The sequence below is a fragment of the Podarcis tiliguerta genome (assembly GCF_965153285.1).
Source record: "Podarcis tiliguerta genome assembly, chromosome: Z".
Lineage (NCBI taxonomy): Eukaryota > Metazoa > Chordata > Lepidosauria > Squamata > Lacertidae > Podarcis > Podarcis tiliguerta.
Window position 1 is genome coordinate 10,326,422 of NC_139553.1, and position 22,084 is coordinate 10,348,505.

Sequence of the window (22,084 nt, forward strand, 5' to 3'; positions counted from 1 at the left end):
CCATCAGCTTGTCAGGGAAATTACCTTCTGAGCACCCACTGTGAATTCTGCAGCTCCCTTCTGTGGGTGAACGCTCCATTCTCCCTCCCTCCCTGATCCTTAAAGGAGCACAACCATTTTTTGACCAAGTGGTAGCATGCGAACGTGAAAGACTTTCTTGGTATGATCTGCTGTAGGTAGAAATGGGAGAAAAATTGGATCCAGTATGCACTTAAAGCCAAATCTATTGTATTTGGCCCTTTCTGAAACAATATGGGGGAAAACAGCCATCCTAAAAGTCAGATCTAGTAAAAAGATCCATCCTTGAAGATTTGCACTTATCCATATTTTGCAGTGCAGTTCTCTAACCAAGCAATTTGTACAAAAATGCAGATGCTGGAGGAAAGTGTGCATAAAAATGCATATATTCATAAAAATACCAACAAATAACTATAAAATAAAAGTGTACATTAGTCAAAACTGCATATGAAAACACTCACTTTCATGGAATCATAGAAATGTAGAGTTGGAAGGGACCCCAGGGGTCATCTAGTCCAGCCCCCTGCAATGCAGGAATCTCAGCTAAAGCATCCATGGCAGATGGCCATCCAGCCTCTGCGTAAAAACCTCCAATGAAGCAGAGTTGCTTGTCGTGGACCCCCAAGACACCCCCGAATAAAAACACGGTTCATACATCATTGTTTTGGTTTTTGGCATAATTTTGCCCACAACTTTGTTGAATTACAGTATGTGAGTGGTTGCTTAGGCATTGGTTAGCGACTGTCTGTTCCCACTTGGAGGTAGGAGCAGAACTGACAACTGCACCCCTGCAGAAGTCAGTAAGGGTAAACAATTTTGGGGAGAGAATAAAGCTGGGTGCCAGGCTCTCCCCTCTCCCCAAATGCTCCCAGGGGCTCTTGCGTGGCCCTAGCCCTTTGCCAGGGATTCGGACAAAAGCATGGTGAGCCCCTGGATTCCTTTAATGGAATTCCCTTGCAGCAGCAGCATTGGAGGGGCAGGCACAGCCAACCACATCCTCTCCACCAACCAAGAATTAACCAATGCCTAACCGCAACCTTACAATTTGTGACAATTTGATACGGTAGGCAAAACCCAAATGGCACCAGCCAATCAGCCAAATGGTAAAATTCCTACCAGGCCCCTGCCCCAAAGCAGACGACCCCATGGCAGGCATAGCAAGGTCAGCGAGAACGAACCCTAAATAAAGGAAGGGTGGGAGGGTAATCCGATGTGCTCAGCAAAAAAAGGAAGCTCAACGCTACGCACAGGGAACATATATAGCACCCCCATCAATCAAATAAAATTGCAACAATAAATTTTCTCTTGCAACAATTGAAGGTGTCCAATCAAATTCTTGGCCATCCAAACTAACCCGCCCCGCAACAGGGGATGTCATGGTTGCTCCCACCGCAACACGTGCTCTCCATGAAGGGGAACCCGCTTTGTTGAACAGCTCTTACTGTCAGAAAGTTCTTCCTGATATTTAGATGGAACCTCCTTTCTTGTAATTTGAAACCATTATATCAAGTCCTGCCCTCCAGAGCAGGAGAAAACAAGCTTGCTCCATCTCCCATGTGACAGTTCTTGAGATATTTAAAGATGGCTATCATATCTCCTCTCAGTCTCTCAGTTTCATTTAACAGAAGACATTTAGAAGGTGACCTGCACATTTTGTTCTATAACTTTCTTTCCACGAGGAGGAGATACTTGCTTCAAAAAAGAAGAAAGAAAGAAAGCTCAGAGTCTGGGGCACCTGCCCAGGGACACCAGTGAAAGTCTTTGCAGGTCCTACGGCTTCTGTGTTGACCTCTGTTGTAAGCAAATCAGGACGAAGGCAGAGCAAATGCTCGCTGTCATCAAAGCGCCATGTAAACAAATCAGAACAGCACCTTGTTCTCACACTGGCCAAACAGATGCCCATGCAAAGCCTGCAAGCAGAACCTCAGCACAACAGTGCTTTCCCCACCTATCTTCACAGCAGCTGGTAACTAGCAGCACTTTAATCCACTTTAATATTTCTGGTATGTATTTGAATCCCTCCTGCAAAGTGCAATCTAGAGGCAACCTAAAAACCAGCCAACCGGGCCAGGGGCCTGGGTAAGCTTCACTACATCCGTGGTCCCCAGGGAGCCTGGCATCTTCTCAGGAATGCCAAGTGCAGACACCAGGCCTGTCTCTACAGAGTGGGGAGCGAGAATCCAAACTGTAAACAGCAGGACCAAAATACCATGAAATGGAAGAGGCAGCTGTTGGTCTGTGACATTTCTAAGCAGAGACAAAATGTATACAAATCCGAACACTTCATGAAATGTAGTTCAGTGGCTGAGCGCATGCTTTGCATGCAGAAGTTCCCCTCCCTGGTTGAATCCCTGGCATCTCCTGAGTCTGAAAACTTCTGTCTGAAGCCCTGGACAGCCAGCGCCAGTCAGTTTGTAGAGTCTGTACTGTGTATCAGGGTTCATCAGCCTTCATGTGCAGCAACCAGCAAAGCTGGATGCAGTGAAGTATTTCTTTCAAACTTAATTTTGGCAGAGACCCCATGAAGGCATCTGTGGGCACATGTGTGCCCATGGGCACCAAGCTGGCAACACCTGCTGTAGAAAATAGAGATCTAGATGGACTGACCAATGGTCTGATTTGGTTTAAGGCAGCTTATCAGAAGAGTCCCGCTTGATCAGGCCAAAACCGCATCTAGTCCAGCGTCTTGTTCTGACATAGTACAGTGGTACCTCAGGTTACATACGCTTCAGGTTACAGACTCCACTAACCCAGAACTAGTACCTCGGGTTAAGAACTTTGCTTCAGGATGAGAACAGAAATCGTGCGGTGGCGGCGCAGTGGGAGGCCCCATTAACTAAAGTGGTGCTTCAGGTTAAGAACAGTTTCAGGTTAAGAACAGACCTCCAGAACAAATTAAGTACTTAACCCGAGGTACCACTGTAATGATAATAATTCCTCCCCATGAAACGCCCTCCCTTCAAATGTCAAAGAGATAAAGAGCTACATAACTTTTAGAAAACATCTGAAATCGGGAAGTTTTTAATGTTTGATATTTTACTATGTTTTAAATATGCTGTAAGCCACCCAGAGTGGTTGGGGAAACCCAGCCAGATGGGTAGGATATGTATAATAAAATTGTTGTTGTTGTGGCCAACCAGATTTCCTAGTGGGAAGCCCAGAAGTAGACCTTGAGTGCAAAAATGTTCTCCCCATTTGTGATTCCCAGCAATTAGTATTGAGGCACCCAGCCTCCCGCAGTGAAGGGAGAACAGAGCCCTGAGGGCTTCCAGTCACAGACAGCATTACCCTCCACCAATTACTCTAATCCATGGGTAGACAGTCTAAGGCCTGGGGCCGGATCTGGCCCAATCGCCTTCTAAATCCAACCTGTGGATGGTCCAGAAATCAGTGTGTTTTTACATGAGTAGAATGTGTCCTTTTATTTAAAATGCATCTCTGGGTTATTTGTGGGGCCTGTCTAGTGTTTTTACATGCGTAGAATGTGTGCTTTTATTTAAAATGCATCCCTGGGTTATTTGTGGGGCATAGCAATTGGTTCTTAAAAAAAAAAAAAGTTTGGCCCCCCCACAAGGTCTGAGGGACAGTGGACTGGCCCCCTGCTGAAAACGTTTGCTGGCCCCCTCAGGTCAACCAAGTTACCAAACTCCTGCCACAGTTCATACTTTTAATTATAACAAGTTAATTCTCACACACAACATCTTGCCTGACATACTTTAGACACAGGCCCTAAAGCCACGATTAAAAAGCACAGTGCGTCTGGACATGTGCAGAGCGCCTGTCCTCCCCCCCCCCCCTTCCCAGGGACCTGAGATGGGGAAGAGCTTGCAGGCGCTCCCGAAATGAAAGACTGGATTTGCGCCAGGTGAGGCATCGGCGCCGAGGGCGGCGTAGTTTTTCGGCCGTTCTCTGCCTCCCCCTCCTCCACTTCTTCCGTGCGCCCCTCTCCAAAACTGGGCGGACCCAGCCGCTCGGAGGGAGGAGAAAGGGAAAGAAAGAGAAAGCGGGGGGACCGGCCAGCTCTCTCCGGTTGCTCCAGCAGCCAGGACCAACGCAGGATCCCGGGGCTTTAGAGGTGGGGCGGTATGGACGATGGCGTTGGAAGCGGCTCCGTTGACTAAGCTGAGGAGCCGGCGTGCCGCGTTGCTGCGGAAAGGAGTCAGCTTCGAATGCGAGAGCGGCGGCGACAAGTAAGGGAGCAATGTTGCTATTATGGGCTGTTTGCTTTGGGAACATCGGGCTGGATCTCTTGGTGGGAGGGGGTGTCTCTCAGTAAGCCATCTGGGAGGGACGGTCCACCCGCCCCGGATCCCCACACACCTGCATTGAGTGGTTGTTGCCGTAGCTTTGCCACGTTGGGATCTAGGAGTCACAGCGCCTGCTGCAGTAGAGGATCTTAAAAAGGGGTCCGGTGGGTTGGGGTGTTGTCTCCCCCCTCCGCCGAGTCCACCCCTCCTCTTCACAGAACCGAACCAGGCCCAGGAGGTAGACAGCATTAAGGAGACACCCCACCCCCAAGAAAAACCCACCCACCTGGCTTTCTTGATCCCGGATTCAGTTCCCTTCAAAGCTCTGCTGACGTTGTGTTGCATTCCAACTAAGTTCTACTCCAAGTAGACCCGCTGAAATGAACGAACCTAAGTTAGGCACGCACGTTGATTTGAATGAGTCTGCTCTGAGTAGGACTAACATTTTTGTCTGTTGTGCTGCCCGTTTGAAGCTGCTGTTATGTACTGTAGTTAATTATACGGTGCAAAATATATCTACAGTATATCGTTTGTGCATATTGGAAACAGCAGGGTCTGAGTTTGGAGGGGATCTGCTTAGAAGGAAAAAGGGGCTGACACCCGTGTTGAGAAAGAAGTGCCTCAGTTTTGAGTCTGGGAGAGAAGGGGATCTCAGAAAGTGTGCTTCTGAGTTCATGCAGAGTGCACTTTTCTTTCCACTGAGGAGCTACAACTGGACCAGGACCTGCATATAGCCAGTGGTGACTGGTGCTTGTTGGGACTGGTGGGGCAGAAGGCAAAGAGACCAACAGGAGGTGGAACCAGAGCCAGTGATGGGCAGAGACAGACCCCATAACAGGTGGAATCACAGCCAGTGAAAAGCGGAGACAACTAATTCTGGTTGTGCCCTAATTCTCCTCCTTGCTGAGCCCTACAAGAGCAACACTGAGAGTGAGGAGGAGGAGGAGATTGACAGCTAGGGCCACCCTTGGATTGAATATAACAAGGCAGGGGTGGTGTCCCCCCCCCCAAGATGTTGTGGGACCACAATTCCCATCATCCTGAACCACTGACTATGCTGGTAAGGCAGTGTGTTTTCTGCCCTAACTCATTTGCCTCCACCACAAGAATGCTGTAAGGGCACCTTGTAAGCATGGGTGTATCCATGATTTATGTTAGGGGGCAGGCTTATGTGGGGAGGGGGTGCAGAACCGAGCTATCTTTGACGAGATTGGTTAGTTAGTTAAGTATTTTTATTTATTTACTTGATTGGGGGGGGGGAGGCAGCTGCCCCCCTGTCCTCCCTGGCTACACCCATGCATGTAAGTAAGCTCACTAGAACTACTGGCCCTTTTCATTTCTGTGCTAGGCAAGGAGGAGGAAACTTCCACCCTCTGGCCGCACACATAGGTTTCTGTGGCAGTTGTGGACCAGGGATCGTCATGATCTGGTCCAATACCAGATCTGTAAGGCTGGCAAGGGGGTTGCAGGATCACAGAGAGCACTGAGTGAGCAACTTGCTGCAGATGTGGGCCTTTAAAATATTCAGAGTACCTCTTCAGGCTCCTTCCCCTTGTGGAGAACTTCAGAGTTTTAAAGGGCCAACCTTCTGCCCTGGAGATGGGCACTCGTCCTCCATCCCATAGCCTCTTGCGTGGTATGTGCCATGTGTTGTTGGACAGGTGAGGTGCAGTTTGAAGCATTGCATTACTCAGGCTTAGGAGATGGCATCTGTGAGGGTCTTGCCTCTGACCCGACATGCCCTGTGGGGTATGGGACGTCCTCCCAAGGCAACCTCAGGTACAGTGGTCTTCTGAGCTACAGCAGCCAGCTCAGAGCCCTGAGCTTGGTCCAGCTCCCTAGCTGGTGCCTCTGAGTCTGGATTGCTGCTAGGTTCTGGGACCATAGCAGTGATGGAGCCCTACATTTATTCCTCTAGTCCATTCACTTGGCTGCCCGCAGTTCCTCCTTCTCTGTGTCTACCAGACTTGTAAGAGAAATAGCTGCTCTTATACCTAGTCAGATTATTGGTCCGTCTACCTCAGTGTTGTCTACACTAACCAGCAACAGCACTCCGGGGTATTGAGGCAGGGGTTTCTCCCAGTCCTATCTGAAGATGCCAGGGAGTGAACTTGAGACCTTCTGCATGCAAAGCATGTGCTCTGCCGCTGAACTATGGCTCTCCTCATGAACATACAATAAGATTCTAGTCCTCATGGTTCTGAATAAAGTGTTAATCCGTGCAGGAGTCTGCCTTTCACTGAGTCAGACCATAAGGCATCTAGCTTCCTATGAGATGTGCACCACAGAACATGCTTCAGAATCCTGTAACTCAGAACCAGCTGCATGGCAGAGGTTTTGATTTGTTGGTTTTGGAGGCTTGCCAATATAGAAAGTGTTCCCTGAGGGTAGAATGTTTTACGGTAATCCATTGAGAGATTAACTCCCTGCCCTAAATAAATATTAAACCTCCTCCCAATGATATGTGGTAAAATCATGCCCAGAGTGCACTTTTCATTAGAGAATTTACACAGGAGTAGACCTACAACCTAGGGACACAGGTGGCGCTGTGGTCTAAACCACAGAGCCTAGGGCTTGCTGATCAGAAGGTCGGCGGTTCAAATCCCCACGATGGGGTGAGCTCCTGTTGCTCGGTCCCTGCTCCTGCCAACCTAGCAGTTCGAAAGCACGTCAAAGTGCAAGTAGATAATTAGGTACCGCTCCGGTGGGAAGGTAAACGGCGTTTCCATGTGCTGCTCTGGTTTGCCAGAAGCGGCTTAGTCATGACCTGGAAGCTGCACGCCGGCTCCCTCGTCCAATAAAGCGAGATGAGCACTGCAAGCCCAGAGTCGGCCACGACTGGACCTAATGGTCAGGGGTCCCTTTACCTTTTTAGACCTACAACCTAGATATTCTACATCAAGCATCTGAGGCTTTACCATATGTTGTGGGACTCCAATTCCCATCAGCCCCAGCCACCATGGTCTTTAATCAAGGATGATGACAGATGTAGTCCAACAACATCTAGATGACCACAGGTTCCCCATCTCTCTCATAGGAAATTGCCAGCTGCACAATAGGTGATATCAAACATTAGTAATCCTCGCAGGAGATCTAATGAAGTCAATGGACTTGAGTAAGTTATGTCCATTCATTTTAATGGGTCTTCTCTTGCATATGATGGTTGGCTATTCTTTAGTGTAATGTGTTTGAGGTGGTGGTGGTGGTGGTGGTGGGGATGTTCCCATAAAATTGGATCCAGAAGAAGAGACTTGAGTCCCTTTCCTCTAACATCACACTTAATTGATTTATTCTAGGACATTCTACTACCCCCCAAGAGACATTTGAATATGACTTGGGGGCCTAAAAATGTCCCTCCCAAATTATTTGTCTATTGTAGTTTAATTGGCTTTAACCCAAGCCAATTGTTCCAGAAGGATGTCTTAAAACTGGGCTTGGAGCAACCTGGTAAATTAAGTTGAAATTAAGGAATCGCTTCTGCAGGTGACCTGCATTCATCCTGATTTGCTTGTGTGGTGGTTAGAGTTTGTCTGATCTTTATCACACACTTGTTCTGTTTCATTTACGGAGTGGTTCTTCTGCTTTGAGCATTAATCCTGCTTCTTTCCTGATTTGCTTGCAGGGTATGTATGCATCTTCCTGTTTGTCATTTGTTCATCCTACAATGAGAGGGGGGGCACTCCAAGTGTTGGCTTTCAAGATGATGCACACTGGGGCAGAATGGCCCTAATTTGACATATTTTCCTAAATACAGCGGTACCTCGAGTTACAAACACTTGAGGTTACAAACTCCACTAACCTGGAAGAGTTACCTCGAGTTGAGAACTTTGCCCCAGGATGAGAATGGAAATCGTGTGCCAGTGGCACAGTGGCAGCAAGAGGCCCCATTAGTGAAAGCGTGCCTCTAGTTAAGAACGGTTTCAGGTTAAGAACGGACCTCCAAAATGAATTAAGTTCGTAACTAGAGGTACCACTGTACATAAAAATGTAATGCTGTTGTCATATTGTAGTTTGTGTTGTGACCAATAGGGGGCCACCCCAACTCCAGCATGATAAATGGTGGGCAAGTGAGCCAGCGAGCAACTATGGTGGCAGGTGGCCCAGGGCGAGCAGTTTAATGGAGAGGAGGAAATCAATCAACAGAGAGGGTTAGCAAGCCACTCTGTGAAGCACCCCCTCCTTTAAATGTGGCAGCAGCAGGGTTTACAGAGCGGGGAGAGGTGCCTTCACCAAGTGGTTTAGCAAGCCACTCTGTGAAATGTCTCATCCTTTAAAATGGGTTGGGATGAGCTGTGGGGGTGAGCTGTATGGGGAGCGGTGAAAGGGTGGGTGAAGTGTAAAGGAAGGGGGGGTTTGTCTGGTGTGGGGAAAACACAGTTGATGAATGGGCTGGTGGGGTGACAGGGTTGGCAAGCAGAGAAAGCAGGGATGCATCCCCTAATAAATTGGTATAAATATAAATCGAAAGGATGCAAACTGGTGGGGGCTAACCAGGAAACTGTTTTTTGAGTTGCGGCAGTTAGCTCAATGAAGCTGTCAATTCAGCATTCAGCGTTGGTGAAAAAAGCAAATCTCATGCTGGGGATTATTGGAACTGGGGATGAATATAAGACAGTTCAGTGTCTGTCATGCCGTTATATAAATCCAGAATGCAGCTGCACTCGGAATACTGTATACAGCAGCTAGTTCTCTCTCTCTCTCTGTTCAGAAAAATAAGAATAACATAGTTTTTAAACCAAAGTACAAAATAGAAGATTTGAGGTGCATTTTAGACCAATAGGGAACGGTAAATATGGCCTCACACATCACCAACTTTCTCATTCCAGTAAGAAATTAAAAATCCTATCAACAGATTTGTTGAATTTGGGACTGCTTTATATAGCAAAAAAGAAGAATGCAACTTTATAGAATTCCTCACAGCGTGGAGAATGTTTGCACAGCTGTATCTGTATCTATCAATCTATAGCCATACATATATCAAATATCCATCAGGGTCATGCAATGAAATTGATTGGTTGGCAGTGGGCTGAAGCCAGACAAATGAAAGTATTTCTTCATACTATACATAATTAATGTATGAATTCGCTGCCACAAGATGCTGTGAAGGCCACTCTGTTAGATGGCTTTAAAAGGGGAATTAGATGAATTCCTGGAGGAGGAGGAGGGAGAGAGGCTATCAATGGCTATTAGCTGTGTTGGCTGAATGGAACATCCACCATGAAGCTCTAAACCCCTGAATATCTAGTTGCTGGAGAATATGAATGTCTGCTTGCATTCACTGTGAGCTTCCTAAGAGCATCTGATTGGCTACTGTAAGATATGGAACACTTGACCAAGACGAACCCTTTGATCTGATCAAGGAGAGCTCTTCTTATAATAATTAGCCTACCTATGTTTCTCTGAAATTCTCCAAAAGAGGAGGCTGATGCAGCAGCCTTGTTACGGTTTAGGAGAGTTTGCAATTTAGACCTCCCACCCTGTCATTAAAAACCATTACTAAGCCCCCTCCACCCACTCACCTGGAGTTGTATGCAATGTTAGACCTAATCAGAGCAGGCCCATTGAAAGTAATGACCCCAAGAGAGCTATTCATTTCAACGGGTCTACCCTGAATAGGACTATTAGTGGCTACACCCCCTGGGTATTAAAGCACAGATCACTTATCAGCCCAGTTTGCACATAGTGGCAAACCATAGCTTATTTGGGTTTACTGTGAATTAGCACAGAACATACCCCACTCCCTTCTCTTCCCTGGTAGGGACAAAACAAATCAGATGGGTTGGCTTAGCATTATGTGACAACGAGCATTCTTGGAGGGTGCAGTGAACAAACCTTGGTGGTTTCCCCACTTCATCTAATCTCCATGTAGTGGCGTAGCGTGGGTTGTCAGCACCCGGGGCAAGGCAAGTAATTTGCGCCCCCTAACCCAGGGCAAGGCAAGTAATTTGCGCCCCCCCCTCGCTGCACTGTCCCTCCCCCAGATAGTCCCTCGCTCTCTCTCCGCACCGCACCGCACGCCTGGCACCCTCCCCTCCACAGTGGGCGGCGACCCGGCGGCTCGGATCGGATTTGCACAGCCAGCACTACAGTGAGAGAGAGTGAGTGAGCCAGGTAGGGGCAGAGAGCTGCGAGTGCGAGTGCCCCCCCCCCAGATGTTGCGCCCGGTTCGGCCGGGCCCCCCCTGCACCCCCCACGCTACGCCACTGTCTCTATGGTCAAACAAATTGGGATGGATACTCAATAAACAAGCTTTCTGGAAGCAACCTATGAAAAGTGAGAGGAGATAGACCACAGTCTATCAGCAGGTCTATTGAAAATTCCCTGTGGAGCCTTGCATTATTGAATTAGTTTTCCTCCCCACCCATCCTCCAAACTGTTCTTTCATATGGTTTGGCGCACAGTTTGGGTGTTGTTGCTCAAACTGTTATACCGTACATCTGTGCCTATTTGTTATTCCTTTCCAGGTGCCTCCCCTCTTCCTCCCCCCATTTCGTGAATGCCTTTAACAGTCATGTGCCAAGAAATTCAGCAAGGGCACCTTTGTCCAGCATGGAGATGAGAAAGCCTTCACCTGTTGGGTTTCTGTCTGCTTGGCAACTAATAAAAATTCAAGGATCGTGTCAAGAGATGGAGGATAGCAGGCTTATCTTTCTATTTAACATGGTATTTATGTTCAGTACTACAGCCTAATGTAACTGTGATGTTTCTTTGGCTAGATTTCCCCCTCTTCCCTTGATTCTTCTAGGATTTGTTTTTCATAGGACTAGACAGAAATACCCTTCCTTTTTGGTTCCTCGTGGTTTTGGCATGTGCCTGTATGAATTTCTTGGAAATTACAGCCTTAGCCGTGACGGTGACAATGTTGGATTCCTTTGCTGCAATATTGCTTTGAGGTCTTAAAAGCTGGCGACTGATGAGAGTGGATTTTAACATTTCCCCCAGCGCTGTGAACAGAGTGCGCCAGGTCTCTTGATGGCTTTGCTATTATCATCCTTGCCCCATTAAAAAATAAATAAATGTTGTGACAACTCTTTTAATTGATTTCTAGGCCACATTTTTATCTGAATTGGTTTGCATAGGTAAATATTTGATTTCCGTCAATGTGATTGCGAGGTAGGTTGGAGGAAACATCACAGTAGCAATTCATCCTCGATCCCTTTAATTAAAATTGGATGCCCACTGTTACTCTTTTTTTCTCCTGAAAAGGTTTCACTTTTTGAACACATAGGAGCAAGAATGGCCCTCAAAGGAAGCCTCCGTTTCTGCATGAAATACTATTTCCTGATTAGAAAGGGGCCTAGATGAGAAAGGAGAGATTGTCTCTCACTGGCAGAGGACACGTTTTTGCATGCAGAAGGTTCCTGTGTTAATTGGACTTCGTAAATGGGCTCCCTGCCTCTCTAAGTGGCAAAGTACAGAGTCACTTGCCTCAAAACGTGCTGCATTTGGGGCCTCTTCTTGCTGAGCAGAGCCCTGGACCTCTGCCCTAAACTCCAGCTCTGGCAGCACTGCTGAGTAGAGGATGGGGGGAACCTCTGCCTGAGATTCTGGAGAACTGCTGCCAGTCAGAGTAGACAATGCTGGACTGAATAGAGTCGGGGTCAGCAAACTTACCGCACCTCAGGCTGGTGTCTCCAGCGGCAATGACGCGGCAGGCCGGAGGGTGGGGGAGTGCTTGCCCATATGAGTGCGCACACACTATTTCCGGCGCACTTCCGGGTAAGAGAAGCACCGGAAATAGCTTGTGCGCATGCGCACGGGCCTCCTCCGCCCTGGATGTGCACCGGAAATAATGCATGTGCATGCGCAAATAACGCTTGCACATGCGCTCAAGCTATTTCCGGTGCTCCTCCGACCCGGAAGTGGGCAGCCGTGCAGCGCTGCACCGGTAAGAGTGGGTGGCGGGTGTTATGTACTGAAGTTCTCACCCTGGGCCAGCAGGGGGATACTGTAGATAGTTATGCAAATAAGGGATCGAAAGTGACATTCAGTGATTGGATAGTTTTAGAAAGTTGTTACAGTAACGTTGTACTGGAGCTCTATATAAGCAGGCTGACTGAACCTTTCAGTTCAGTTCTGTCCTGGCCTGTGAATAAACAAGAGTTGTTTGAATAATCACTGTGTCGTCTGATATGATCACCCACAACTTAACAGCGGGGGTCGCCGTGGACCGGATAAACTAATCCCTTGGGCCTTATCCGGCCCACGGGCCTTAGTTTGGGGACCCATGGAATAGATCAATAGTTTGAGTCCACCAAAGTAGCTTCCTGTGTTCCAGAACATCAGGCAGAGATGCAACTGCAAGCTGCTCTGGGGATTGGCAATTTGACTGTATCTTTGCACTGGAATGGCTGCATGATCCTATCACAGCTGCTGCACAGATGTAGCAGAATCAGTGGAGACTGAGAAGTGTTGTTCAGAGGAGTTTGTCATGTAGAAATCACCACCCGTAATTTAACTTTAAAGTCCACTATCAGATGCATGATTTGTTATCCCAAGATGAGTGTGTGTGTGTGTGTGTATGTGCACATGTGTATGTGTATGTTGATATCTGTCTCTGTCTATCTATCTAATGTTAGCAGTGAGGTTAGAAAGAGTTGCAAGGCAATAAATGCAGACTGAGTGATTACTGCATTAGAGCTTTATTGTATATAAAAATAATTACGTGACATTTTGCAAAGCAGTCAAACATGGCAGTTGTAACCTGCTTAACAACTGTAGTGGAATTAAAAGCCCACTTGGTTGTATCCAGTACTAGGCCTACTCAGTGTAGAACCATTGAAAATAATAGACATTACTAATTCAGGACTTTTAATTTCAATGGTCTGCTCTTAACCCGTTACAGTGGTACCTCAGGTTAAGTACTTAATTAGTTCCGGAGGTCCGTTCTTAACCTGAAACTGTTCTTAACCTGAAGCACCACTTTAGCTAATGGGGCCTCCCGCTGCTGCTGCGCCGCCGGAGCACGATTTCTGTTCTCATCCTGAAGCAAAGATCTTAACCTGAAGCACTATTTCTGGGTTAGCGGAGGCTGTAACCTGAAGCGTATGTAACCTGAAGCGTATGTAACCTGAAGCGTATGTAACCTGAGTTACCACTGTATTTTTGTTTGGGCCACAGGATGGAACTGAGCTACTTGACAAGAAACTAGACAGGGTGAGATCTGGGCATTATCAAAGGTTCCTCAGTCAGAAGGTCAAGAATGCAGAAGCAGACCAACTTCCCTGAAAGACTGCGTCATCTGCTTCCACCCTTCTGTGGAGACAGCAACCCATGGCTGCACTTTTGGTTCAGTGTGGGAGGCATGACAGGTCTAGATGATGCTCCACATGAACTGAGGGTGCACCCTAGAACATTTCCCCTGAATCCTCTTGTGACACACACACAAACTAGCCTACTGGACAGTGGTAAAATTCACATCCCTTGCTGCGGCCATTTTTGCTTCTGGCCCTTCCCATCCCTGGAATGTGGCCCTCGTGCTGAAAAAGATCTCCCACCCTAGCTGTGAGTTAATGCTTAGAACTCACCCTGATGGAGTTTTCAAATATAGAGCTCAAGGGGGACAGGTTATAGAGCTGGAGTACAAACAACTGGGATGGTATCCCCCATAAAGTCCGCTTAGAGTGAACAGGAATAGCAAGAGATTTCCTTTAATTAGAAAGTCCCTGATTAATGTTGCTCTTTGGCTCCTGTCTCAGTTTTCACCCCTCTTTTTCTCACACCCAGGAAGGGAACACCCGTTTCTGACATGACTCTGGTGGTCATTTTACTAGAGGGCTCAATTATATTTTGAATTGCAGAGCCACTTGCAAAATTCCTAAATGCAGCCATTTCATAATCCACAATCTTTTCGAATTCTCCCCACCCAGTTTTTTTTAATGAACTTCAGTATTTTATAAACAAATTTTATTCTTTCTTGTGCTTAACAGCTTGCCTGGTACAAGTAGGTGATCAGGAATTTCCTGCAGGCAAGTGTCCAAGCCCCATCCCTCTTCCACCAACCTTCTTGGTTTCTATGCCAGCTACAAAGGAAGGAAAGCCTTTTGCTCTACTAATAGCCTGGAAATGCAACAGGCAGACAGAGAAGAGATAGATCAATGTCTTCCTCTTCCACCAGTCCACTTGGCCTTTTTGTTTTACTAGCCTTCTAAGAGGCTAGTACCCTATGGGCTTCTCCAGATGACATGTTTATTGAGAATTCATCATGATTTTATTACACAAAGCTTCCACAGCGGTTAGATTATATCCGATCTTCATTGAGCATTCATTCCGATTTGCTTGTTTGGTGCTTAATAAGTCTTCTCTTTATTTATTTTTTCACCCCACACTTTTCAGTGCATTTTCCTGTCACTTTCCTAACTGCAAACAGTCTGGTTTTTGTTTTGTTTTTTAAGTTGGATTTGTGCTAGCAACAGAAGGTCCACCTTAATTGTGCAAGTCTAAATTTCCCTTGTGGGCTTGAATCCCTCTTGCAAAATATTGACAGTCTTGAGTTTACCAATGTATGCTTGTTGGCCACAAGTAGGGATCCTTTTCAGCAAGATGGTTAACACCCCCCCCCCCCCAGGCAAGTAACTTTGTAGGCTTATCTGCAAGGTTGATTAAAAATAAGCTTATTTCTTCAAAACTTCTTTTTGTATCCTGATGCCACAGTAATTGGTTAAAAACTGTATGAGTTTACTAGGATGAATTGAGGGGCCTCATTTATTTGTAAATGTGTTTAGGAATTGGTGAGCATGTAATTTCAGTTTCTCTCTGCTTCTTATTTTTCTAATCATAAATTCAGTTCTCCATATTTCCACATCAGTTTTCAGTTATCATTGTTGTCATTTTTAAAGGTCCTCATGAAAATTCATCAGCATTTTAGTGCACATGTCTTGCAATATGCCCATTTGTACGCAAATTTGCCTGAGATACATGCTTTTGCAAAGCAAATTCCCTGTGGTGTGATGCATTTTTGTATGCTATTTTCACAAAGTGTGCCCTTTTATGCACACATTATGCATATTTGCACATATTACGTGGTTGGAGAACCTCACTGCAACATTTAGGAGAAGCTCGAAATTTGAAAGATGCTTGTGTTTCAGCTCGTGGGTAGTTTCAGAAAGTGTGAATTAGACAGGTTCACCTTTAAATGCAAACTGAACTGAATTTCTCTCTCCCTCCCCCCCCCCCCCCGCCTTCTTTACCAGTGTGTTCTTGGTGTGCAGCCAAGATTTTCAGAGCTGGGCTGTGCTTCTGAGCTTTGCTACCATTCCTTTGAGATGTGGTTTTCCTCACTGCTGCATTGTGGATTGCCTTGACTTGGGCTAAGGAGAGGGCAGGGAGAACTCTCTCCGGTTCTTGAAAAATTGGGACCTCGGATTTTAAAACTTGGTAGCATCAAAGCTGAAGAATGTGCGTCATTCAGGCTTAACTCTTCCCCATTTCTTATAGCCTTCCTTCTCATTTTTGAAAAATTAGCCTTTCTCTCCCCTCCCCACCCTCTTGTTCATGCTAAATGGGCAAGAAATGCTGACAGCATGAGGTAAGGAAGGAAGCCTTTAGCAAGATACCCCCCCCCAAAAAAAAACATATTGCATTTCAGGCTCTGATTTTGTTTTCTTTTTCTTTTCTTTTTTTGCTTCTTCTGCAATCTTGCCAAGAGTGACTTCTTTGATAGATGAATGTTTTTGGTGCTCATTTCCCCCCTTCTAATAACACAGGGGTTGATAGTGCATTGTTTTTGAGCTTGGAATATGCTGCAAGCCAAGCTCCAAAGATGAAAACCTTTTCCTAGAACCCCTTTCCAAGGGACTTCTGCTATTTCTGGGAAGCGCGAGGGGTAGGGAATTTTGGTACAAGCTTCTATTGATGCTGCACACATGTGGTATTGACATATATTTAAAACCCATAGCTTGGGGAAGAACCCTATCAAGGCTTTGGGTGTGCCAGAGCCTGCATTTCCATTGCGGGGCCACAAGAGGGCACTACAGAGCGGTTGATCTTACTTGGCTATAAGAGTTTTGTGTTTATTTTTTTTATTCCTGGTTGTGGAGGGGAGGGGGAAGACAACAAAGACACAGAAGATGAGGAGGAAGAAATAATTTTGCTGTGGCTGGAAATAGAAACTTCCTGAGACAGAGAGTGAGATTTATGAGCTGCAGTTTGCTTCGTTTCTTTAAAAGCATGTGCGCCCCCTCACTTTTTTTCTGGGAAATGAGCAACAATGGTTGAAATCTCTCTCTCTCTCTTCCTCTCCCTCTCCCTCTCTCTGTATTTTGGTGGTAATAAATGTGTCAATGGAGCTAAATATTTGGAGTTAAGCAAAGCTGTAGTTCCAGAAGAGCAGGCTGAATTCTGTGACTAATTGGCAGATTGAACTGGCAAAGTCTCTGGCCGTTATTCAGAATGTTGTTCAGACCACATTTTCAAGAAAGCCAACCAAATCCACAGTTCCAATACAGTGGTACCTCAGATTAAGTACTTAATTCATTCTGGAGGTCCGTTCTTAACCTGAAACTGTTCTTAACCTGAGGTACCACTTTAGCTAATGGGAGCTCCCGCTGCTGCCACGCCGCTGGAGCACAATTTCTCTTCTCATCCTGAAGCAAAGTTCTTAACCCGAGGTACTATTTGTGGGTTAGCGGAGTCTGTAATCTGAAGCGTATGTAACCTGAAGCGTATGTAACCCGAGGTACCACTATACTTGCGTTCAAACCAGAGCTCAATTATCTATCGGAATATATTCTTCTCTGAATTCTGTTTTGGTTCAAAAGACGCTCTTGGAAAGGTATATTTTGCAGTGAAATTGTTTTCAGAGATGCATATCTTAGGGGGAAATTCATAGAAAAGCAGTAAAAAAAATTATTTGTGGGCAGGGGTGCATATACAATGTGTGTTTTTAGTGAAATGGACATGCAGAATGTGTGTATGGTTGAAATGTCGGTTTTTAGTGTGCTTTAAAAAACCCACAGAAAACAGGAGGAAAAGGACTGACTTGAAACAGAAATTGACATGAAACAGAAATAGGCTGATCTACCTATCCCTAGTTTGTAGCAGGGGTGCAGTGTGCCTCTGCACAGAGACGCATTGTGTCCCCTGTCAAAATACTCATCAGCAAAGGACTCGGCACCAGTGGCGTAGCGTGGGTGGTGCAGGGGGGGGGCCAGCCGCACTGGGCGCAACATCTGGGGGTTAGGGTAAGGGGGCGCAAATCCACGGGTTAGGGGGCGCAAATTACTTGCCTTGCCCCGGGTGCTGACAACCCACGCTACGCCACTGCTCGGCACCAAAGGTCAAATGAGCCAGTTCAGAACTTGCCACACCAATATGGCTGACTGTTCATTCTTCCAAATAAGTGAGCTGCTCCTATGCATAATATCTAGTGGGGCTGGCCTTTCCATTAGGCCACGTATGGGGAATGCTTGGCCTCCCAGCTCCCATTATCCTTGGCCATGAGCCATGCTGGCTGAGGCTGATGGGAATAGGAGTTCAGCAGCAACTGGAGGGCCAGATGTTCCCCATACCTGCATTATGACAGAGTGAGGTGGTCCCCTCAGTGCTGGGATATATATTGGGGGAGAGTGAATGGGCCCAAGTTAATCATGTCTGTTAGTCTCAATGGGGCTGTGTTGTGGCCTGTGGAGAGGGGGCAGCGCCAGATTTAGGATGCTGCAGGCAGTTCCCCTGCACGATCTGGGGGGGCGGGCAGAACTGAGAAGATCCATAAATGAGAAGATTCACTGAGGAGCACCAAATTTTGGGCTTGCTCAGGGCGTTGTTGTTGTTGTTTAGTCGTCTAGTCATGTCCGACTCTTCGTGACCCCATGGACCAGAGCACGCCAGCCACTCCTGTCTTCCACTGCCTCCCTCAGTTTGGTCAAACTCATGCTGGTAGCTTCAAGAACACTCCAACCATCTCACCCTTTTCGTCCCCTTCTCCTTGTGCCCTCCATCTTTCCCAACATCAGGGTCTTTTCCAGGGAGTCTTCTCTTCTCATGTTGTGGCCAAAGTATTGGAGCCTCAGCTTCAGGATGTGTCCTTCCCTTGAGCACTCAGGGCTGATTTCCTTCAGAATGGAGAGGTTTGATCTTCTTGGAGTCCTTGGGACTCTCAAGAGTCTCCTCCAGCACCATAATTCAAAAGCATCAATTCTTCAGTGATCAGCCTTCTTTATGGTCCAGCTCTCACTTCCATACATCACTACTGGGAAAACCATGGCTTTAACTATACAGACCTTTGTTGGCAAGATGATGTCTCTGCTTTTTAAAATGCTGTCTAGGTTTGTCATTGCAGGAGTCTTCTAATTCTGTGACTGCTGTCGCCATCTGCTGTGATCATGGATCAGGGCATCATACAAACAAAAATTAAAAAGTCTGCCCTTGCAGGGAGTGTGGCTGAGGTGGGGAGGTATCCTAGAGCAGTGTTTCCCAACTGGGGGCCATCTGGCCTCTTGGGAGCCCCAGGATATTCTGGGGGGGGGGGGGTCACAGATGAAAATTGCATAAATGGGAGGCCACAGCACAAGGATAGGGGGCCACAGAGGGAAGTGATAAGGGAAGGGGGGGGAGAATCCTGATTGGCTGACTATCCGCTTGGCCAATCACAAGTGGGTAAGGGGGTAGCCCACCAGGGCCTACTGCTCCTTTTTCGCCACTTGCGTTTTCTTGGAGCAGTCCTGGTTTGCTTCCTGCGGGGTAGGGCGATCGTTGAGGCTCCCGTTTTGACCAGTAGAGCCCGAGATCCAGAACCCCCAGGTCAGCTAAGTGCTGTGGTGGGGTGGCAATGGGTAGGGCTGGGTGAGCTGGAGCTGCTTGTTGCTGCTGCCAGTGCTGGGCCCGACTCTGCAAGGTGCAGGGTGCAATCATGGCCTTTGGATGTTGCTGAGGGGTGCAGAGCCCATCAGCAGTGTTGCCCGGCTCTGCAAGGTGCAGGGTGAAATGCACCCCAGTGCCTAGCCAAGCTCACTTGCATCTAGTAAATAACTGTCTACCCAGAAGAAGGCTACACTGAGTTCAGTAGGCCTTACTCCCAGGTAAGGGTGTGGGGGGCAATAGTGTTTTATCTAGGCAGCCAGGGCTCCTCCCGGATGACAAGATCTTTTTGCACCAAGCCAGTGAGGACCACTTGCTATTTAAAATTCTCCCATATATACAGAACTCCCTGTGCGCCTTTTGAACTGTGTCTGTAGGTTTCCCCCTCTGTGTCAAATAACTGGGGTAAAATAAGTGTTGTTTACTTTTTATAATACATGGAAGATGGATCTCTCTCGGGAGGTTCTGGACTCTCCTTCCTTGGAGGTTTCTCAGCAGGGGTTGGCTGGCCATCTGTCATGGATGCTTTAGCTGAGTTTCCTACATTGCAGGGGTCATGCACAAGAAAGATGACCCTTTGGGTCCCTTCCAGCTCTATAATTCTGTGTTTCTTTCTGCTTCAACAGTATTTCATTATGTTCCTACAATTTTGTGTAACTGTATTTTGTATAAATTATAAATAAAACATGTTCTATTTACAAACATTAACATAGCTACCTTTCTACTGGTAGGACAGCAGGGCATGGGTGTATCCAGGATTTTTGTTAGGGGGGCAGGCTTTTGTTGGGGGGGGACAGAACCTCAGATTTGTATTGCTTTTTTCTTATGGGGGGGCAGCTGCCCCCTGTCCCCCCCTTGGCTATGTCCATGGGGGGCACATGAAGGAAACAAGGTCAGAAGGGGGCCACAGTCAGAAAAAGCTTGGGAAACACTGGCCTAGAGAGCATTTCAAGGGCCATGTTGAAATGCCAGTGGGCCACATCTGGGACTGAGGCTATCCATCCCTGAGATACTTGGTTCCACATCCAGTCCACCATTTGTCAAAGGAAAATATTTGTTGCTTGAAACCATAGGAGGGTAGGGTGCTTCTGTGTTTGGGTACTGCTTTTGGGCTTCCCCCAGGCATCTGATAGGCTGTTGTTAAGCAAACAGTGGTTCATAGGCCAAAGTCCTCTGTGGGTGGCCCACATGTATTACCCCTGCTAGGGTCTCTTACACAGGCATCCTAATCATGGTTAAGATCCCAGTCATATGTCTGCACCATGAAAGAATCATTTTACCACTTTAACAGTCATGGCGTTCCACAAAGAATCCTGGGAACTCCAGTTTCCTCAGGGTGTTGTGGGTTATTAGAAGACTCCCTATTTCCCTCACAAAACTATAGTTCCCTGAGAAGAGAGATTGATCTCTGGAGGGCAAGAAGGGTCTCCTAACAACTCTCAGCACCCTTGGCCAATTAGCCCTCAGGATCCTTTGCGGGGAGCCACAGTTATTTAAAGTGGCCTGAGTGTGTTTTAGATGTATGGTGCAGATGTAAGAGGGTTTTATACTTCTAAACAAGGCATGGTTTGTATCAGGCTGAAGTTCTCACCAGCCTTTCCAGATTGCTGGCTTCACACAGGAGGGGAGACAGCCAGAACACACAGACTGGGCTGCCCACGTTTCCGGCAGACCACCCCCCCCCCCCGCGCATCACCCTTGACTGTGAGCCAGCTTGGGCCTTTTGCCCTCAGCTAGCTATGAGTCTGTTGGCAACAGCAAGCCAGAGAAAGGGAGTTGAATTGAAGCAGAGCTCTGATCAGAATTCTGATTATGTATTGAAGTGGTTTATGACACTGTGTGTTTATTTTTATTAAAGATTTTCTTGGTTTAAAAAAGTACATGCCTTGTCTCTTTTTCCAGGTTGTACAGTCTTTCTTACAAATCAGTTATATTTGTTGTGAGACATTAGTGCTGAGTACAGTATAAGGTTGGGGAAGAAGAGGAGGGATGGTGTGGTGAGTCTTATACTCTTTTATATCTCTTTCTATTCGTTTATTACATTACCTTGGTAAGGAGAGGTATTGGGAGGAAGGATGTGGTTGGTCGCCTGCAGTGGGGTTTGTTTGCATTTGTGTGTGGGGGGGTAGGGCTTGTTGGGTCAGGTAAGCCAGATGGATTCGTATGCTATAGGAAGATTCTTGATGTTGTCTTGTTGCATATGTGATAAAGGGGAGTTATACTGGGGTGAAGGCATCCTCTTCTATTGACCCCGTGTCAGTTTCAGCTTCTCTAGTAAGGCTGTTTCCCATACAATTTGATACCATTGGCCCATGTTTACTCCTGATAGGTCTCTCCAGTGTATGGCTGAGGCCAGTTCTGGGGTGGGTTCTAATATCTGTTTAATTATTTTGCATATCTCTTGTAGAGTTGGATTTTAGGGCATTCCCACCACACGTGGAGGTATGTGCCTGTGAAGGTACATCCTCTCCAGCATTTTGGTGAGATTCCTGGGTGTATTAGTGCTAGTTTCCGTGGTGTTAAGTACCACCTGTAGGTGAGTTTCAGAGTGAGTTCCCTTCTTTTGGCTGATATAGACTTAAAGGGAGGTTTAGACCACATTCTAGTCCATTGGGTGGGGTTAATTTCATAGTGTATGTTGTGCTCCCTGTTCTTTGATTGTTCCTGCAACAAATCAGACACCGTGCTTTGGTTTCTGAACTTTTAAAAGTTGAACGGACTTCTGGAATGGATTCCATTCAACTTCCGAGGTACCACTGTATTGTGGATACCATCCCTTTGACGTGTTCCTCTGCTGCCAGGAGAAGGTTTTCGAAGGGGGTCAAGTGCCTAGTGGCTGCTGATTTTACTGCTGGATTGTTTAAGAAGGCATGTAGTTGATGGTGTGTTAGCCCAGGTATTTGGGTGTCCCCTAGTTTGTCTTGCATTTCTTGTGTTGGTATGGGTTTGTTGTTTTTGTAGAAGTCTTCTAGACAGTGTACATCTTTGGCTTGCCAGGTTTCTATCTTTTCATTTTCTGTTCA

At 46.8% G+C, this 22,084-nt stretch overlaps 1 protein-coding gene across 2 annotated transcripts in view; it reads left to right on the top strand.

Moving 5' to 3' along the window:
* The first annotated feature begins 3,863 nt into the window (after positions 1–3,863).
* The window catches only part of GARNL3 (GTPase activating Rap/RanGAP domain like 3), a 120,620-nt gene continuing 102,399 nt past the window's right edge, over positions 3,864–22,084 (top strand). The window contains exon 1 of one of the 2 annotated variants that reach the window (XM_083424417.1): positions 3,864–4,208. In XM_083424417.1, the coding sequence (XP_083280543.1) occupies positions 4,111–4,208 (98 nt within the window). In that variant the 5' untranslated portion in view covers positions 3,864–4,110. The remainder of the gene's footprint in view (positions 4,209–22,084) is intronic. The other variant, XM_083424421.1, reaches the window with a different exon arrangement.